This window comes from Aquila chrysaetos, chromosome 8, assembly GCF_900496995.4.
Source record: "Aquila chrysaetos chrysaetos chromosome 8, bAquChr1.4, whole genome shotgun sequence".
Classification (NCBI taxonomy): domain Eukaryota; kingdom Metazoa; phylum Chordata; class Aves; order Accipitriformes; family Accipitridae; genus Aquila; species Aquila chrysaetos.
Window position 1 is genome coordinate 25609104 of NC_044011.1, and position 17736 is coordinate 25626839.

At 39.6% G+C, this 17736-nt stretch overlaps 1 protein-coding gene across 19 annotated transcripts in view; it reads left to right on the top strand.

The window, feature by feature from the left end:
• Positions 1-17736, top strand: part of PTPRK (protein tyrosine phosphatase receptor type K) — a 417047-nt gene that overhangs the window by 82547 nt on the left and 316764 nt on the right. For all 19 annotated transcript variants that reach the window (XM_030022191.2, XM_030022195.2, XM_030022192.2 and 16 more), the window contains exon 2: positions 8473-8595. In XM_030022191.2, the coding sequence (XP_029878051.1) occupies positions 8473-8595 (123 nt within the window). The remainder of the gene's footprint in view (positions 1-8472; positions 8596-17736) is intronic.

Consider the following 17736-nt stretch of genomic DNA (forward strand, 5'->3'; position numbering starts at 1 on the left):
ATCTTTCCCTGAAGATTACAGGAAAGGATGTCTACGTGAGGCTTCCTGCATTCCTGGTAATTTGTATCTAATATTTTTCAAGTTCCCATCTTTCCTTTCTAAAATAAGCTACTACGTTTTATTAATAAGGAATATGGAAGACATACAAAATGAGAAAAATTATGCATAGATCGGACTTGATTATGACCTGTTTTGCTTTTTTTTTTTTTTTCTTCTTCTTCCCATTTTTCTATTGGCTATGGTACTACTTTGTGGCTATTGGGGCATGGAATTGGTTTTTAATGTCAAGGTGATTTATAGCATGTAGTGATTTAGGAGTGGTTTTGTCCACTTCCTTCTCTCAAAAGTTTACATTAATAGGGTTATTTAGATAATTTGTCTGTTCTAACAGCACCAACAAAAGCCCTACACTGAAAATAAAATAGCGCTAACTTAGGAATAATTGGCCATACTTCATATTAAGCTGTTGGTGTTTACATTCCATAGGTGCTTTTGAATGAGACTTGGAGTTCCATGTTCAAGGTAAAAAGCCAAGAGGATGATTTAAACATACTGATAGTGGGAAGAAGGCTAGAAAAAATTTAAAAGGCGTTTGTAGGTAATTGAGTTTACTTGGCTTTTATTGCTCTTAACTGTAATCAGTCGTGTTTTGTGTAATGAATTCTAGTACTACAAAATAAGGTACCACTGCAAAGAAGATAAATATTTTTAGTATTTAGTATGACTTTTCCCTGTAGTGAAGGAGAATGTGTCATTTTTCTTAAGTGCTGCTATTTTCATAGTTATTTTTTAAAACTTAAATAGTGCCTCTGACCTTCTGCCTTTTTGGATGCCATAGGTTAATTAAGGTTATTTCAGAGTTACATTTCAGTGAGTAATACTGAACATAAGCATTTTAACATAAGTCATTACAATTTATTCTCAAACTGTATTAACAGCAATTCATAGTATATTCTTAATAGGTGTCTGAATGCTCTGCAATCAATGTGTTTTGAAATGCTTGCAGCAGAAGTAACGTAGTGCCTTTAGAAGATGAAAATAACCTGTGCTTCAAGGTGTGCTGTGACAGAAACAGGTAAATTAATGTGGTAGGTGGGCGATTTTAAAAGCAGAACCTTTTCCTGGATATATGACTGACAAGAGACCTGCTATAGCACCTTTATGCTCTTCAAGCTTTGAATTCACCAATCGATGTGAGGAGAAAATTAAATTTGCATGGGACTTTTACCTGACATCCCAGATAAACATAATTTTGTACTGGGTTCTTATGAGGGAGCTATCTACTTAGATAGATTTAGAGCTAGTCATTATGCTTTTACAGCAGGTGGTGGAGAAAAATAAAAGGATGCTGTTGAATAAAGGGAGCAGATTGTTCCAACTAGTCATTTGAGCTGAATGAGAAAAGAGTATTTCATTCCTGGTGTGACACCTTTGTGCGTATGAGCCCTAAAGAAACCCTTGGTAACTGAGCCCTGTGTAAGGGAAAAGTTGTGATGATGAAAGTTTGTTGTGGGCCTGTAATACAACTCTTCTCTCATGCTAGAATTTTTTTTCTCTCCTGTATTGGTGATCTGCTTGTTCTTAGTGGATCAATTTCTGGGCTTATAACCAGCTCCTTAAAATTGAGGAGCATGAAATTTAAGCTGTTACTAGTTTATTTTGTGTTTTACATAACACCAGAAGTAGTTGGATGCAAGAAGAGATCTCAGAACTGTAAAGTTGTGTTCTTTTGACTGTCCTTCTATACATGCCATTCTATGGCTGAAAAAATCCTTGCAATGCTGATAGGTTATAGAAATAGGTAATGAAGAACACTTCTAAAATCAGTTTGTTTCAGAAACCTAATCAGGTACTCCAGTTTCCCTTCTCTACCCCTGCCCCAAATCCGGAAGATGCAGTTTTCTTTCATTGCTTTCCCTTATTAGTTGCTTAAACTTTGTGCCAGATTTTGGTGAGAAGGTACTTGGCAGTTCTAGTGGATAGATATTGTTACTATGGGAGACTTAAAAATAAATGCCTTCTTACTGTTGTTGCATATAATTTGCTATACTAATTTTTTTCTTTATTTTTAATTCTGTACAAAGTGTGATACAAGACAAATATATTCTTTGTTGGATTTAGAAAAGTGAATGCCAGCCACTCCCTTCTCCTACCCCGATGCTAAGGGCCGTCTTTTTTGTAAAGGTGGTCTAAATCATGGCCAGTAAATGTGTGTTATTCTTTATCAGCTAGATTTATCAATAGGTATTTAATTTATCGCATTTTAGTAGTTTTCTCAATGTTTTGAATTGTTTGTTTTACTATCGCTTTTCTGAGTGTATATTAAAGGGCAGTGGAGTTGTTTAGGTCTAATTAAATATGAAAACTAATATACAGAATTTTTAGGTGATATGTGGGAATACTGTCTTTTATCTAGAAGTCAGTAGAACTCCAGTATAGCAGCCTTATAATGCCATTCATAATAAATGTTACAGGTATCTTAAATTCATGTAATATTGTGTACAACTGACTGTTTCTATTCTAAATAGTAAAAGTGATATGATCTGTAGGAAGTGTAGTGAGAACAGTGGAACTGTTAGATAAAGATCGATAGTTCAAAATCTGAATCAGTTTTCCTTTCTGTCCTGAGCTGATGAGCTGGAGGCCACTGTAAAGTTGTAGTGGATGTCCATTTATTAGTTGGAGTTACTGACCCGTACTTCTGTTAGTCTTAAGCTTATTTGTATTTTCACCTGGTAGGGAAAAATCTGATTCTTTATCTGTTCAGCTCTTCTTTCCTGGGTTGGTATGGAGGGATGTAGGATAAATCAAAATCACAGAGCAGTGTCAGTACTGAGTGCTGCTGCTAAGGAAATATTGTGGTAACATTTTAAAAAATGGGATTGGTCTTTAAATTCAAGCCTCTTTAAATAGCTTTTTATAAATGTATTGGATTTGCGTGGCAAGGTTTTGGCGGGGAGGGGCTACAGGGGTGGCTTCTGTGAGAAGCTGCTAGAAGCTTCCCCTGTGTCCAACAGAGCCAGTGCCAGACGGCTCCAAGACGGACCCACTGCTGGCCAAGGCTGAGCCCATCAGCGACAGTGGTAGCGCCTCTGGGATTACAGATTTAAGAGGGGGAAAAAGAACCTGCACAACAGCAACAGCAGCCAGAGAGAGGAGTGAGAACGTGTGAGAGAAACAATCCTGCAGACACCCAGGTCAGTGAAGAAGGAGGGGGAGGAGGTGCTCCAGGTGCCGGAGCAGAGATTCCCCTGCAGCCTGTGGGGAAGACCATGGTGAGGCAGGCTGTCCCTCTGCAGCCCAGGGAGGTCCACGGTGGAGCAGATATCCACTTGCAGCCCGCGGAGGACCCCACACCAGAGCAGGGGGATGCCCGAAGGAGGCCGTGACCATGTGGGAAGCCTGTGCTGGAGCAGTCTGTGCCTGAAGGACTGCAGCCCGTGGAAGGCACCCATGCTGGAGCAATTCATGAAGCACTGCAACCCGTGGGAAGGACTCACACTGGAGAAGTCTGTGGAGGACTGTCTCCTGTGTGAGGGATCCCACTCTAGAGCAGGGGAAGAGTGAGGAGTCCTGCCCCTGAGGAGGATGAAGCGGCAGAGACAACATGTGATGAACTGACCGCAACCCTCGTTCCCCGACCCCTGTGCTACTGCAGGGGAAGGAGGGAGAGGAACAGGGAGTGAAGCTGTGCCTGGGAAGGAGGGAGGGTTGGGGGGAAGGTGTTTTAAGATTTGGTTTTATTTCTCATTATCCTACTCTGATTTGATTGGTAATAAATTAAATTAATTTCCCCAAGTCGAGTCTGTTTTGCCTGTGATGGTAATTGGCGAGTGATCCCTCCCTGTCCTTGTCTCTACCCAAGAGCCTTTCAGTAGATTTTCTCTCCCCTGTCCAGCTGTGGCTGGGAGTGATAGAGTGGCTTTGGTGGGCACCTGGCATCTAGCCAGCATCAACCCACTGCAATAGGTGATGTGTAAACCTTGACTACATGATCTTTATTAAATTTAGGTTAAGATTAATTTTAAGATTAAATTTAGGTTAATCTTAATGACCTTGTTATTTAGTGGAGCTTTAATTTAGTTTCTGAGAGTTCAGTGTGGGATATTCATATCTTTCTTTTTATAATGAACATTTAAGATTCTTTATCTTTTATAAATGAAAATGGACATGTCAGGAAATTTTTATGAGGCTAGTATAATTTATCACTTATCTTTTAGAAGGATGTTGAAGAGGAATGTGTGAGAGTTCTAGGTGTGTTTAAGCTGAAGTTAACGTCATGAAGCATATGGGAAAAGATAATGGAAACAGTGAATTGTTGATTTCCTTGGTTTCTGTGGAATGTACATGTTTCCCAAATACTTCCTCAGCAACTGAACAAATTGGATTGACCCAAAATACAGTTAGCAGTTTGACAAAATAACCATCCAGACCTAAAATTCCTTCTGTCTTCCTAGCTTACAATTCCAGCTGTCAATAGGGTGTTTGTTTCTGATGGACTACCTGATTCTTCTTTTTGTTAATTTGATTGTTGAGGCTTACTTGATGGCAGCTGCTGCTGCCACTGCAGGTGTGGCCAGTCATGGCTGGCCGGTGCTGCCTATCAGCAGAGCGTGCTGCTTGTCCCTGTCCGGCCCTTCTGGGCCATGTCCTGGTGGCAGCATCATTTGAAGGGAGGAGATGCTGGCTGCCTTGCGTGTGAGCCCCCAAGCCCACATCAGGCTGTTGAGGTTGGACCAGTCTGGTATATTGCTGTAATTGCTGCTGCTGCTGCCACCTTTTTCTGAAGCATGACATTAGAAATCTAAAGTGAATGTGGATTTAGGTACTGCAAGGTCCAAGAGCATATGAATGTCAGCACTGTGTGCTTCCAGCTGGGAGATTGAGCAGGGGTGCACAAATCAGTTTGTGGCATGGTGTGTGTGTTGGTAGGTATGCACAAATTCCAGTAGCAGGGTAGTATTGAAGATAAATTGTAGGTTATACATCAGCTGTAGCTAAAGGAATGCAGTGGTGATACATAACGAGATAGTGGTTGGTAGCGAAGTACCTTTTTACTGAGTTTTGGGGGAAGTTACAAATGGCTGAGTTGGAGATTTCTAACTTGTCATTTGTAGGATATTAGCAGGCTGTTGTCAAAATGTTTGGCAACAAATACGAATGTGTATTTGAGTTCAGCTGCTGAACCTCATTGTAAGGTACTAAACATTCATCAAGCCGATCCACTTTCTTCCCTGAACGGTGCTGTTACATTATGGTGGAGAGTGGCCCAGTAGCTGAGTTAGGGTGCTAACAAGTCCTGACCTATGGTATAATTCTGTCAGATGTGGTTTTATTTTTGAGTGGTTAAAGACTGATTTAAAATGTATATAGTTTTGAACAAATGACTGGGAACAAAATGTATCATTGCAGGTTTCACTCACTCATCATCTCTTCTTGTGTTTTCCACACTGCATGTTACCCTAGGTTTATCTCTTAGTATCCAGAGTTACCAAAATAGCACGCAGGCAGTTGACTGTTAAAACAGAGAAGGGGAGATCCAAATTTGCTCATGTTTTAAGTCAAAAGGAGTAGCCTGCAAGGGGTTTAAAATGCGTAGTCTCTCTCATCGTGTTATACTGGATAAATTGCTACAGCATTGGCTTTTACTTTACTTGCCTTGAAATGTGTTGATATGTTGGTAAGAGAAGGTGGTGTGCTGCATGAGAGGAAGCCATTGGTTTAAGCAGTTGTTACAGGGTGGATAATCTGTCCTGATAAACTTTGTTCATGTGTATGCAATAAATGGACAATTTCTTGTTCTGTGGATGCAGCCATGATATGCTACACACAAGGAGGTTTGGATTGCTTGCTGTGTATTAAGAGGTGTGTTGTTATCGATAATCAGAACCCTGATAACTAAAATTAATAGTGGGCACAAAGACGAGCAATTAAGGACATTAATTTTCCAAATGAGTCTACAAGATTCATTGGTAGTTTAAATTTATATACTGGGGGCACTTAAACCATTAAAAAGGGTAATGGGTGCCCTGCAGGGATGTGTTTCAAAGCCATATGTCATTTTGGTGCTGGGACAGCAGACAGTGATAACTTCCCTTTAAGGGAAACTGCTATTCATTTATCAATTAAATGTCGAAGGAAACGTACATTTTTGCTGTAGAGTGATCATAGCAGTGTATTGTAAGTTAAATAAAAACCCAAGATTTATGTTCTAAGCTTTTCTGGCTTTATCATGATAGATGTTAATTAGGAAAGTCTCTCGGTGGTAATAGGGCATCGGAGTTGGGACTTTTAAAGGCATAAATGTTTCTTTGATGCACAAATATTTCTCTTCTTGTGCCTTGCAGTTTTTGACAGTGACACTGATGTAGTAACCAACTTAGTACAGAGTATGAAATGTTGGGGCTTCTTTGTTGTTGCTGTTGATGCTGTGCTTATGTGTCACAGGGTAACATTTGAGAAGCTTTTGCTAACATGTAGCTGAATATGAAGTTTTAAGGTTTTATGGTACAAGGATTTAGCAGAAATTTTGCTACAGTGTAGAGTTTTCTTTCTCTCCTGGCATTGTTCTTGCCAGCACACTGGTTAACAGGTGTTTCTGGGAGTTCCCAGGAATGGGTATCTGGCAATGGTTTTTGGTGAAGTAGAGTTAGCTAAGACTTGGTTTTGTCATTTGTTCAAAATAACAAATACTTATGCACAACTGTGGGAATTATCTGAGTTGTCTCTGATTGAAGATGAAACATAATCTCAGTTTGGGACACAGTCTAGATTTGCTGATGAAACTTAGTAAAAGGGACTTCCCCTTCCCCAAATATGAATACTGTTTTTACAAACTCTGCCCATTATGTGACATTTGAATACTCCATTTTTGGTAGGTAAAAAATACTTTTATCCTCAATTTGGTGACATACATGCCCATTCTTCCTTTCCTTATTCTCTGGCGTGTCCTAGTTCCAGGTCATGAATGTCTTGTACAGAGGGCAGAAATGAGCACAGGCTGTAGTTCTTCATGGTCCTCAATCTCATGTCCTCTTTCATACCTCCAGCCCATTCTCCGGGGTGTAGTGTGGGCTGGTGAGAGCCTGGCAGGCATGGGAGGCTGTTGATGCAGTGGCAGTGACTCATCTTACAGTGACACTAGAATTTATCATAATCAGGGTTTGTTTTTTGTTCTTGGGACTTGCAGTACTTGCCACATATTTTATATTCAAAAAGTCAGACAATGAAGTCAACACAAATGCTCCTGTTATTCTAGAGGTGTCTTCTTAACAAGAGGAGTTTGTTGTAACAACAGTTGTTAATTGGATTGATATGCCCTAACTACTGAGGACACGGAGAAGAGGATGCAAGAAATATCTCCCCTGATTTCTGAGAGTTGTTTATAATCTAATTCTTGAGTTCTTATATAACTTCTTTTCTGGATAAAAAAATACTGCCTAAATAAAGATGAATGCACTGTGGTTTCTCTTTCACTCTCTCCTAGTCTTGCCTTTTTATTTTTGAGCAGGAGGAGCACACTCGAGGACTGTGTGCCATGAATGGAGATAACAGATGCTGCAGAGTTGTGTGCATGACATCTGTATTTTTTTGCGTTTACGCTCTACTTTTTCTTTGACCAGGCTCTTTTGATTCCTTTTGTTTCTTTTTTCTCAAACCTTGATCTCTTTCTGTGATCATTATGTTTTCTTCTCTCTTTTTCCCAGCCTACTTAATTGCCTTGAGTGAAGAATGTAATAAAAAACTTACTGAATGAGACGGGGCAGACATTCCTGTGTTCCACAGGAATTTTGGGGTTTTTTTTCTCCCCCATCTTTTACATTCCTCCCTTCTTCTTTTTCCCTGTCACTTCTGCTCACAACTTTTGTTGTAAGGTTTTCATATGCATTTTTTGTGTGACCCTGAAAAAGCACCTTTAATTTGTGGTGTTATGCTAGATTGATTTAATAAAGCAAGATTATCCAATTCATTCTGCAGCAATTATTTCATTTCTAAGTAACTTTAATTATTTTGTCTGACTGGTTTTGTTTTGGGCACAGTATTTATCCTCGTCGTTGCTGTTTGGAATACTTATGCTTTCAGCGCATCAGAGTTGTTGATTTATACTTTTGTTTTTTGAGCCTAGTCCATTATTTTCTGTTTCCCCCTTGGTTTAGACAGTGTGTTGCTTTTTGTCACGCAGACACTGGGCCAGGTTTCATTTTGGCTGAGTGACTCAGCCTGTGATCTCCTGCTCTGACAGAAGGTGCTCTTGGGGGAAATCGGTTGTGTGAAGCAGAGACGGTTTAAAAAAGAGAGGGGAACGCTGATGCATGAGCTGCTTGCGGGTGTTAGCTTTGCATGGGCAAGCCTTTGAACTGTGCCACAGGCTGTGTGGGCTCTGTAGTTGTGGTGTGCCCAGGAGGAACACCTCTGCTTGACTCTTGAAAGAGCTCTGCTTTTAAATAAACTAATAATAAGTTTCTTCCCTAGGGGGATGTACGTTTGATGATGGCCCTGGACCCTGTGACTACCACCAAGACTTGTATGATGACTTCGACTGGGTACATGTCAGTGCTCAAGAGCCTCACTATTTGCCGCCTGAGATGCCTCAAGGTGAGAAACCCCACAGATACTGAAGGGATAAGTTTATTACAAAGCTCAGAGTCTCACTGAATATGGCCTCAAGGCCATACTCTGTGATCTCTGCTTTAACCTTGATAATGGAGATAATCAAAAGAAAGAAAAAGAATAAATATAACAGTCTTGGTAATTGAGAAACCTTCTTAGATCAAATCCCCCTTTAAAGTTGGGGGACACAGGGAAGGGAGAAAGGAAACCATAACCTCCTCTTTATTCTGCATCAAATTCCTGTTGACTCGCAGTAAAATTCTGTGTCTTAAATGACAGCTAATGTATTGATTGAATTATTCAGGAATGCATTAGAAGAAATGGTGAAAAAAAGGATACATGTAAAAACCTATACACTGATTCCTTCCCTCCCCTCCCCCCAACTGCTCATCATCTGAAGGTAATCAGAAAAGTTTTGATTTTGGAAATATTGCTCTTGTTAATTACTATTTAGGACAAGTAATGAATAACTGAAGAGGTACAGCCTACATGACCTTGCCCGCTCACCTTTGATGAACAGCTTAATCGGCGCTTCCCAGACAGCATGATATGCTGAGAAAATGAAAGCATTTGAAATTCAGCTACATTTTCCAATTAATAATACATTAAGTAATTAATCATGCAGAGGAGGAAAAAAGGTCATGGCTATTTTATTTGTATCTAAAAGGTTTTGTGAAGTGAGGTATGTGTGGAGAAGGAGTGCGAAATGTTGCCACACAGAAGTAACCTAACCTCTGCACCATTCCTTCCCCTCCTTTTTATATATTGTTGTGCATTATTAATGGCGGTGAGTTTATGTAATTTTACTTCTTAACTGCTAACTAGCTGAGTTCCCCCTGCTTTGGAGTCACTGATATCAGCAGCTGTTAGCATGCCCCATATCTTAGAAAACAGGTAATTAAGCAAGATCCACACTTTATTTAATGGACTGCTTGGTGCTTCAAGTTTGCATATGGAAGAGCAAATTTAAGCCCTGAAGCCTCAGCATTCATGATGGTCTTGTATTAACAAATTCAAAATAATATCTCCCCTAGGAAGGACGAAATCAGTTACTTTTCAGTTTGCGTTTTTCAGAGTCTACATGGTTTGTTAAAATGGTTGGCGATATCTTAATTGTGATGGAAGCACCATTTTGTAAAAAATTTGGTTTTCTCAGACCTCAGGCACACCTCGTATAGGAAAACCAGCAATTTGAGGAATTGTATTTTGAATTAATCTAAATGATAAGATAGCTGCTTCTTGCTTCTGCCAAATAACATACTTGTCATCCTTAGGCAGTTTTCAGAGTTAAATGACACAGTGCTCTCTGACTTTGGCACCTGATTTCTGTTCAGTTCTGCTACAGACCCTTTTTCCTCTGAGTGTAGCACATGGACTCTTCTGGAGGTCTTCTGGAGGAAGTTCTTTTTTCACATCTGTATGTGAAATTGTGGCTGCTCAATAAAATCTAGCAAAATAAAGGAACGTTTCAGAGATAGTCCAAAACAGAGACAGAAGAAGCTCTAATTATTATTACTTTTTCTTCCTCTGGTTAGAATTCTAGACTTCTTGGACCACTGTTAAAAAGTTTGATGTTCAGTTTTTGAGATCCAGACTAAAAGTGAGCAGTCTTATGTGATGAGCTGCCCTTAAGAAGTTCACCGTCTTCAGATTCTGAGGATCTATGCTGAATCTAAATACTTAAGCTCGTTTGTGTTTGAAATAGCATGATTTTAAATTAAGTCTAAGAATGTAAAACAGTTCTAAAACCAGTGCTGAATTCCTCTGATGGGTCTGCAGGAAGTGGAGCAGCAAGAGGTTCAGGCAAAAGCAGAAGTGAAGTAACTGTGCAGTCATCTGCCGTGCAGTTTTTTAATGGTGCTGACCCTGTCTGATTACTGTTGAAACTGTAGATTATAAAACAGTCCGGTACTCATGAAGAAGTCATCCAAGTAGAAGAAGATGTGGTAATGAAGGTATAGGTAAAACTAAACTACTAGTGTTTTCACTTTGAAAAATGTCGGGTTTTCGAACATGTGGAAGCCAGGGATCTCCTAGGGACCAGAGTCAGCCCACTTTTTCCAGCTCAGTCAGAGGATGAGAGGAGAGAAGGGGTACCCAGAAAAACTGAGCAGCACAGATACTGAAGTGCTAGGGTAGGGACCTTTTTCTTTTCATCTTTTCTTCTCACGCTCTATAATGCTTCAGCTAGGTGCAGAGCTCCTTAATGCATGTGTTGATGTTCTCTCCTTTATAGTGTTTGGAGCCCTTGTCTCTTGCATCTCTCTGGAATCCAATATGATGTCCTGACCTTGGCCTTAGTAAGGGAAATATGTATTCCAGTACAGCTTTGTCTCAGAAGGACCACTGTTTTACCAGTATGTTAAAAAGATAATACCCTTATGCTGAGTATGTGACTTTCAGGGCTTTAGTTTTACCAGATTTACCCAGAACCATTGTAGTCATAAAGAATTACAATGAATTTTCAAATGTCAATTTTTAGTCTTCAGTAGCTTTAGAAATTCTTATTAAAAAAAAAAAAAAAGAGAGAGGGAGAAAAGGATGCATAAAAATAGGAAAAGGGAAAAATTTGTCAGTTGACTTCATGTTTTACTTTGAGTTAAACCCCTCCCTTGAATCAAATGTTGTGCTTCAGAGAAGGATAGATCATGGGAAATGTCAGACCTAATGGCACGTGCTTCGGAGTGCTATGAAAATGTGAAAACTTGTCCTAATGGAAAGCATTTTGTAGGTATAGCAATAGTAAACACTACTGGTAAGGCAAGTGTAATTACCCCTGAGTAATTAATGCAACTTCAGAATTTTTTTTTATACTGATCTACATTGTATTTCTCAAATTATGAGCAGAGGCAAAAGCCACTTATCTTCTGTTATGGGAAAAATAAATGCAGTACATAATGATTAATTCCGAAATAAAGCGAACGCTTAGAGCAGGTGCTTGTGTACAGCTTTAAATACCAACTTGTAAATTGTTTGAACCGTAGCTTATGTGATAAAACCTTTGGGTTACTTATTAAAACCTTGGAAAACACCTGATGTCCAACATTAGGTTTCTAAGAGCATATAAAAGCAACTGTGCTAGATCAAGCTACGGGTCTGCTGATTTTGAGAGTAGCCATTAGCAGTTGCCTAGGGAAGAATGCAGAGGTAGGACAAATGAGAGGTGATCATGCCCTGAACGCTCTCCCATCTCCCAGCTGTTTGGCATTTAGGAATTTCCTCAACCAGAAGTGGTCTTTATTTGTGATGTTCTCAATGAATTAATGTTTTTTCCCCGTCAACTTTGTCTTACTGCGTGTGGGCTCCTTGAAGCCTTCTAGTATCTGCTATGTCCTATAACAGAGTGCTGTCTTTTGTTACAAATTATGGGAAGACACAGCTCTTACTTGTTTTGAACTTGCACATGACTTCTGTTTAATACATGTTGGCCTCTTGTACAGGAAGTGAGCAAAACTGGTTCCTAATCACCTTCTCCCACCCATTCAGGTTTTTTTTTAAATACCTTTTAAATAAAATACGCACCCTTCCCCTGACATCGTTCTAGGTTGAATGGTCCAAGACTATTGAGCTGTTCCTTACGCAGAAATGGCTCCACAACTGTGGATTTGCATTTTATGTGAGGCAAGGGTGGTAACCAAGTGTTACGTTTTTGTAGACATAGTGACAAAAATGAAGTCAAATTATTTACCTGATGGTCTTTGTACCTCTGAAGAAAGACATCTTCTATATGTTGAAGCAAACCCTTTAGAGCATGCATTATGTTTTCAGGTGTATGATTTTTATACATTATACTAGACAAGATAGAAATCAGAGAATGCTATTAAGATGAAATCAAATTTTGGCTATGGATTTTTTTCCAGTTATTTTAGGAGACTATTCATTGTGTGTGGATAAATTCATTTTGCAGAAGATGCAGTAAATGATAGTGCTTTCTTATATCACTGGGGATGTGCAAACGGGTGATTTTATCCATTTTAATAATACATTTACTGATGGTTTTTACCCTTAGATAGAGAAGATAGTTTATTTACTGTGTTTGGTTTGCCTGTTAAAAGCAGCATTATTCTGAGGCTATGCAGGGTCAGGGCATGAGAGCCTGTAATGGGCTGTGTGACGGGGAGCCACTTAATGAAGGGCTTTTTTAATGTAAGGGCTATTACCCTCCTGGATACAAATGCAATTTGAAGAATGTCTAAATTTAGTGGACAATAGTGACATGCTGAGATGGACATCTTGTTTCCGATCTCTCAGATGGATAATGTGCCCGGATTGGATATGTGCTAATTTTTTTTAATTGGTTTTCTAGAAATCAGAGGAAAATAAATTAACAGTAGTGGGGGAGGTTCTTAGTTGCACTTGTTATCTAGCATGACTAAAAGAGAACAGATTAAGTCTCTAAAGATGTTCCTTAGTAGTAGAGTGTGTTTCACAAATACAAACTTTTATTTTTTACTCTGAAGACTATTGCAGAAATTATTTTACATTGCAGAAATTACGTGTGACCTTACATGTTGGCTCATTTTAAAGAATAAAACTATATTCACTACTATGCAAAAAAGGAAAAGAAACGAAACAGCCCTGAAAAGTAAAACATAATATATTCTGGTAGGCTGACATTTTGGGGTCCCTGGTGGAAAACTGCACAGTTACCTCAGAATGCAGAACATACATAGTGAAAGGCAATGGAGATGGGAGGAAGTGTGTTGACAAGTAATCTTAGGCCACACTTTCATGGTAATTTGTTTTCATATGGGTTTTAGGCAGAATGTCTCTGGCTGCTCATTCCCATGTCCTGTCATTCCTAGAGGCATTCTCGCGTTGCTGCCTCCTCCTGGTTGCTCTGATGTGCAGGTGGTTGCAAACTGGTGTGGATTGAAAATAATAATGGGGTGGGGGGGGGAGGCAGGGGGCAAAGTATGCAGCATGGGTCAGTTCATTAACCCGGTTCATTGTGTAGCTGTAAAAAGAGTTGTTAACACTGGTGCAGCTGATGAGGACCATGGAGCTGGTGGTGTTGGTGGGGACAGGGATTGTATAAACCTCTGGGGCACCTGGAAGAAATACGGAAGTTACACCCTTAAATTTGTGTGCAACTTTAATTTTCCTGTACAAATAGCATTGAGTAATTGTTGTGATCTGGAAAGTCAGTTGTGTGCTATTTAAGTTCTGTCTTGTACAGAAAGGAAATAGCTTTTGTGTCACCTGCGTGACCCAAAATGAATTTCAGCACAGGACCAATGTAAGTGTTTATGAAATGTATAAATGAGAGAGGGGAGCCAGAAGGTCATGGAACTTGTGCTTTAATATAGATCTCATGAGTGTGGCTCAGGAAGGAAAGCTGTAATGTAGAGGTCCTATAGATGAGACTTTTGGCCTTTTACTTCACTTAAACCTGAATTTTTCTCCTGTAGAAATGAAACCACCAACCCATAGATTTAAATTATGTGGATGTGTACAGATACAGTCAGACAAAAGTTAACTAGGAAGTAGTGTCTGGTGAAAGCTGGGTGTTTCTTGAGGCATTGAAAAGTCAAGAGCTTGGCAAGCAGCAGGAGAACCCTCACCATGTCCCAGGTTACTGAGCTCTTACACTGAGACACTGCTCCACACATGATGCGTCAGCTGGCTGTTTTGCACTATAGAAGGGTGAAGTTCAAAGAGAATGCTTTCTGGGTCTCTTTATTTTAATAGACAGACTAACAAAGTTTACCAGTCCACTGAGCAATTGAGAACTGACTTTTCAAGGTTTTGCGGCTGTATGGCTTGCAGTGCCAGTATAAAGGTAATAGATCGGAGAAACTGTGCGCAAGGGAATTTATTGACTAGTCCGTGGATTGGCAAATGCAATTCAGGAAGGTAGTGGTTTTAAAGTTTGATCATTGAAAGCTGAACTGGGTCATTACATTATGAAATAAATTGCAAAAGCTTGGAATCTGTGTTTGGGGCTGCTAAGACGTTCTGGTTGTCTCTCTTCCTTTTACATTTCATTGTGATGGGGTAGATTGTTTTATTTAAGGTGACTGAGAGAATTTTTTTTCCTCCTTAGATACTTCAGTCTTCATAAACTCCTTGTCCCCAAAAGTTGACTGATACTTGTTTCCTGTTTAACTTGTCAATATACTACATAGCTGAATTTATTTGAAGTACTTACTTGATCAGAAAAATATATTTTACTGCTTTGCTTATTCAGTAAGCCTTGTGGTTGGTTTCTTGTCTGTATTGTTAGTAGCAACTTTAACAGAAAGAAGCCTAACTCGTTAGTGCAGTGCAATTAATGTCTACCTCAAGAACACCTGTAAACATCCTGATCCTGTTTGGCTCGCTCAGTACAGTGCACTAATCAATCTATTGACTAATTCCAAGGATTCCCTGTTGTTCTCAAACACACTTCACTTGGTAAAAAGTGAAGAGAGGAGGGATGCAGGGAAGGCTTTATAGATAACACAGTGTAGCAGTGCTTTTGTACATTTCTATAAGCCATTTTTTTATCAGGAAATTTAGGCAGGGGGTTAGTAAGGTTTTTGTAGTAATACAAATTATTTTTGCCTATGAGTAACATCTATGGTTTGGTTTTTCATTCATTGACACGGATTTATTCTGTTACATTTGGGTGGTGAAAGACAGAACATTTGAAAAAAGATTAGTTGCTGTATTTGCACAAAAAAATACTCCATCTTCAAGGCCAGCTACTATACCTGCTTATGTAGAGTGGTGTTTGGTTGGCTGTGCTTTTTTTTCCTTTTCTTTAAAGTTATTATAGTATTTTGTTCAGCCATACCTCTTCCATGCAATATGGATTTTCAAAAAGCTAATTTATTCTTGAATAGCTTGTCTTTTACTGGCTTGTATGTGTCAAATAAGTGTATTTTACTGGTGTCAGTTATGTTTTAGAAAATCTGTCAGATTCTTACTTTGAGTGTAGTGTAACCAAACTCCAGTGGAGGCTGTATAAAATGCTACCTTCTGAGAAATTGTTCCTTTTCTTTCTTAGTTTCTTCTTTTTTTTCCTAGTTCAGTATTTGAAGTATATTAGTTTATTACTCTGAATCTGGAGTAATAAAGCAAGGTGAGAAATCTGTTTGCTATAGATAGAGTTCCAAAGTAGCAGGTTAATCTTGAGCAAATCCACTTTTGCCATGCCGGTACCATCAGAGCATTCATAATAGTGTTCTTGCTCATGATGCAGCCTTCTATTGTGCGGTGCAGCTTTCAAGCTTCCGATACCTCTATCATGAGGTGTTCAAATGGTACTGGCCATCACTGCAACACTGTTGGAGGATAAATGACCAGTTCTTATTAACTCTTAACCACTGTTAGTCAGGAGCCTGGGCTGTCAGTGGAAGTGTTTCATTGCTTATACGAAGTCAGCTGCTGCTTGGGGAACTGTGAACGTCAGTAAGAGGCGTTACCTGAAGCTGCTATTCTGGTAGCATTGTGAAGAGTGAACAAAAAGCAAAAGGGTACTGTGCTAGCCTTTCAGAGTTGCAGGAAAAACAGGGTTTGAATAGCACCTTGGTAGCCTGGAAGGTGTTCCAGATTATTTGAGGCATTTAGTGTTCAGAGTGTGCAAGGCTGGAAGCCTGAAGCACAGCTGAGGACTAGTGCTTGTTTCATTTCTCACTGCTTCCCTGCATGGAGAGGAGCAGGCCAGCCCTGCTTTTGAGTACTGTTTCTGCCTGTTGTGCCATTGTCCTACCGTCACTCTCAGCCTGCTCATGTGTATGTGTGTGTGTGTGTATATATATATATATCTTTTTTAATATATATATATTTTTTATATATATATATATACACACGCACACTTTTTTTTTTTTCTTTTCTCCTGAAGATAAAAGTAGTTTGCCTTGCCTTCAAATTTTCTGGCTATCTTGGAGTGTGGTGGAGGGCCAGACCTGAGCTAATGTACTGCTGCTTCTCACATGGCTTCGTTTGGCTCAGAGCATGGGGACACCTCACGCACTGCTGCCCACAGAGCATGGCATGGGGTCAGCACATCTGGTAACTTTGTATCCTCTGTTTGGCACCCTTTGGCTGGACACTTTCACAGAAAAGATAAAAAGTAGACAACTAGTGAACTTATTTTATGTTTACATGGCCACTTCAATTTGCTCTAAGTGTAGCTGGCCCCCTCCCTTCTGCATCTTTCTGGCTGCTCCTACTCTTTAGCTTTGACATTTCTGTAGGTTGCTCTGACTGGAAACCTTACTGCTCTGCTTTGCACTCCCACTCACCTGTGTGTAATTTTTAGCAGTCCAACAAATGCCAGATTCAAGCAACAATATAACTACAGGCTCTCCTGTAGGAGATGGGGAAACCAGGTTAGAAGAAGGGGAACAAAGTAAAATAATTTTACTACTTAAAAGAGGGGTAAAGAAAACCAGGGCCTGGGAACTATTTGGGGGAGGGAGTGAAGGAAAAACACCATGGTGTATGGAAAAGAATGATGTTGAAACAAGATGGAAAAGAAGCCCTGTAATAGAATGAGTAATGTACAGTGGCTGCTAATGCAGATTATTATTTCTGAAGCAGTAAGCTTCAGAAATGTTATGTATTTCTGCAGTCAAGGTGCTGTGGTAACCCTTGTGCATGGTTACCTCACGATCTGAGAGACTATCTCCCCTTCCCTGTGCTAACTTCTCACTTCCCATCACATCAGAGACAAAGCCTCTTAGTAGTAGTGGAGCTGTGAGATACTTTTCATTGCAGAATGAGGGCATTCCCAATCCCACTTTTAATATAGGACCTATTATGCAACTGAAAACTAATATCTGAATTGTCTGCGTATCAATAATCTGAGCAGTGACAGCCCCAAAAACAGAAGCAGTGATGCCTGTAAAAACAAACAAAAAAACCTTAAAGTAAGATGAGGTGAAATTCAGTAAGCTGCATAATAGCAAGAAAACAAAGGAAAGTGATGCTTTCCTCCATACTTTTTTCATGTACAGTGCCTGAATTTTTCCTGTCTGCTTAAATATTGATTTCTGAGCTCTAACCCTTTTGCTGCTCAGTATGTAATTTATGTTCCCTTGTTGTGCTTTTGCTGCAAGTCCGTGCTGATGCAGCAATCATTGATGTTTGTGAATAGTGACTAAAGCTGTGGTAATAATAAAACTATATATTTTTACA